General features: G+C 34.3%; 1 protein-coding gene across 1 annotated transcript; it reads right to left on the reverse strand.

Moving 5' to 3' along the window:
• Nucleotides 1-1,371: 1,371 nt before the first annotated feature.
• On the reverse strand, nucleotides 1,372-2,334 carry LOC111371889. The gene is made up of 2 exons (XM_022994046.1): nucleotides 1,981-2,334; nucleotides 1,372-1,887 (listed from the first exon to the last, which is right to left on the reverse strand). The coding sequence occupies exons 1-2, from the start codon at nucleotides 2,332-2,334 to the stop codon at nucleotides 1,372-1,374; spliced, it is 870 nt and encodes a 289-aa protein (XP_022849814.1).
• Between the last annotated feature and the right edge of the window lie 1,250 nt (nucleotides 2,335-3,584).

A 3,584-nucleotide genomic window follows, 5' to 3' on the forward strand; every position in this document is an offset into this window, starting at 1 on the left:
GGTGATAAGCCTAAATATAATGAAACTGGTTTGGCCACGTATAATAACATTAGGAATTTAAACAATAGAGTTTAGATTAAGTATAATTAAAATCCTTCCTTATCTCAATTGTCGTCACCTGTTTAACCAAAGAGAATAATTCATTTAAAATATTTCATTTAATCATAACTTTCTTTGATTGGCCATTACTTGATTCGTTTTTTTTTTTTTATCTAAATTAATCAAGCCTAATATACATAATTAAATATTAGCTACCCAAAGAGCCCAATGTTGATATACTTATCTTCTTATCAAATTCCAAATATTTGACCCAAAATATATTTCATCTTAATCCCTCAACTTTCCAAATTATAGATAATCATGATTATATAAATGCAAACAAACAATTTAAATAATTAAATAATCAAACTCGTATTTAATTTCCAAAAAGCTAGTATTTATTCTCTATTAATCGAGAGCAAAAAAAAGTGGACAGCTTACAATAGGAAATCACATAAATTCTCGTTTAATTGTGGTTGACTCCAATCCTAATTTAACTAACTAATAAGGGAAATCATGTTGGAGTTTTAATTAAATATCAATTAGCCTTTTAATCCTAATCAAAAGCAAGGAAGTTACACGTGGCTACATATTATTTAAAATACTATTACTTATCAACTCAATTAATAACAAAGCTTACATATTTAAAACTATAATATCTTGATCCTAACTTATCCAAATTAACTTTTTCCCGAGCCTAAAATGCATAATTAATTACAAGCTATTCAACGAGTACAATATTGATATACTTACACTCACACTTCCAAAATTTAATTATTTGACCTAAAATAAAATATGAATTCAAAAACCTATGTCATCTTGGTCCTTATTATTATTACTATTATTTTATAACAATATAACAAGTAATATAATTAAGTTTTATTCTAAAATTTTCGAGATGTTACAATCTCACCCCCTTAAAATAATTTCGTCCTCGAAATTTTTCTTATCCAGGTGAAAAGTCTGAGGTACATGACCTTGATCTCATCTTCTCCAGACTTCTAAAATTTTATCTTCTTCCCAAAGTGTCATATTGTCGCATAAAAGTTCCCTATCCAATCCGCCATTAGGATGGCATAAAAATACTTCATTTCTAAAAGGTATATGTTGGCTATAAATTCGTTTCTATTCATTTCTATCTTGACCTCTATCTATTTGCTTGTATTAAGTGTATTGCCACTAGAATAGTAACTTCTAGAACACTACTGCCTTCTTCGCAACTAGTTCGAGATTTGGCAATGAGAACAGGGTAAACAAGGAATGAATAGCTCCTAAGCATATAAGAATATAGGCAAGTAATTCAGATATAGATAGATTACCTGCTGTCATGTCCTAATTCTCAGTTGCCTCTTGTTGGGTTAAAGCAAAGACTCTAGCCGGTCCCTTTTTGCTTTGATCGTTGTCCCTCTTTGGTGGGGGTTCCTGACAATTGGTAGCAATATGACCTTGCTTTCCACATCGATAGCATACATTCTTTCCATACAAACACTCGCCTCTATGAGCCTTATTGCACTTAGGACAAGGAGTAAGAACACTATTCGGCTTGTTTGACTCTAACCGCCTTTCAAAACTAGCCCTCTTATTTTGTCCATTTCCTTTACCTTCGTTCGTCCCATTCCATTTCCTCTTTCCTGAAAATTCAGTACTTTCTTGAGTTGTTTGATCGAGTTCTAGTCGATTTGCAATTGCTTGCGCTCGTTGTAGAACTTGACTGTACGTGGTAAATTCATGAGATGCTATGATTCCTCCAATTTCTGGGCGTAGTCCGAGCTCAAACCTTCTAGCTTTCTTTTGCTCTGTATTCACTAGATGCGCTGCATACCTAGAAAGTTGTTCGAACTTCCTCTCCTAATCAACCAATGTCATTTTTCCCTGCTTAAGTTGCAGAAACTCTGTCTCCTTACGATCTCTCAGGGCTTGTGGAAAGTATTTTCCCATCACTTCCTCTTTGAATCGTGCCCAGGTGAGGTTACGTTGTTGTGCCTTAGTCCTAGTCCGTGAAACGGACTCCCACCAGTGGCCAGCTGCATCAACTAGCATGAACTCTGCACATAAAACCTTTTGGGCATCGGTGCAAGAGAGATGCTTGAAAATTCGTTCCAAACCCCTTATCCATTCCTCGGCCGCTAAAGGGCCAGTTATCCCATTAAAGGTCGGGGGCTTGTAATGACGAAACTGTTCCACAATTAAGTTAGTGTTGTTAGTGTTTGCACTAGCAGGGCCAGCTTGTGCTTGTTGTCTACCCAAATCTTGTACCGCCCTTATGGTAGCTTGATTTTGTTGTTGTCTCGACATTTTCTTAACACAAATAAAATTTTAATTTAGAAGAAAAAAAATTTGATAAAACACTCTAATATTATTAATAATCTTTGTAATAATAAATTTCCAAATCCTTACATATAGAAAATTTGTTCTTCAAAAAAAAAATAATAATAAAATCAAATAAATAATTAAATAATCAAACTTTTTCTAAGCAAATAAATAACACTTATTTCTAATCCCAGCGAGTCCTAAAAATCGTCTTTTTATGGAGTCTCGTCATCCGAAGTAATGCATGACTCGGGCTCCGAATCCATAACCCAATCAATGAAATTTTGTGGTTGGACTTCTTGCTCAGGGTCTTCTAGCTCTGGTTCGATCTCCTCCTCTGGGTCCTCCTCTAGGTCTTCCTCTGGCTCTGGCTCTGGCTCTGGCTCTGGTTCGGGTACGGGTTCGGGTTCGGGCTCAGGTGCTGGTGCTTGTTGTCTGTGATTCCATAAAATTATGATATCTTCACAGTATCCTTTAAAATCAATCTTATCCCAATCTTCTTCCAAATATAAATCATAGTCCATGTCCCTCACGAAATAAGCCACATCTCTCCATTGAGGTCGCATAGTGCTTATAAGGTGATATATCGACAGGATTGTCCCCTCATTATATCCAAACGACCTTGTTCGCTCCCACTTAGAAAGGAAATCTTCAACGTGTTCAACAAAAGTTCGCTCCCATCTCACTTCATAATTTATGTAGTTCTCAATGGCCATTTCAGCATGCTGGAGGTACGTTGGGCTATTTCTAGTCATCCTAATCACATGACAAGTATATTTCAATTATGCTTAAATTTTATTAATGGTAACACGCTGCCTTTTATGTTCGCATAACTCATTATGTAGATAAAATATCATATTTCTAACGGTAGTTCATTAAAAGTATATTAGAAAAATAATTCATAAAATGGAAGCAATATGTTTAACATCGTGTTTGCATTTTATACTATAACATTTATCTCATTTCGAACATTTTTCTTATCAGATATAAGAATGTATACCTCATGCTCAGAATTAAATTTAAATAAAGCATATTAAGTAATACCTTTGGTCCGTCAGATGGTAGTTGATTGGTGGATGCTAGGTACCAAGAACCTCGTTAAGATTCTTGTTTAAAAGAATGTTTATCGAACTTTTCATTTCTTGTTAACAGGTTTACAAATATACGAATTAAAAAAAAAAATTGTTGAAGCTTGCACTTTGATTTATATGTATGGGTAATGAAACATACAAGAG

This window comes from Olea europaea, chromosome 2 (assembly GCF_002742605.1).
Source record: "Olea europaea var. sylvestris chromosome 2, O_europaea_v1, whole genome shotgun sequence".
Taxonomy (NCBI): domain Eukaryota; kingdom Viridiplantae; phylum Streptophyta; class Magnoliopsida; order Lamiales; family Oleaceae; genus Olea; species Olea europaea.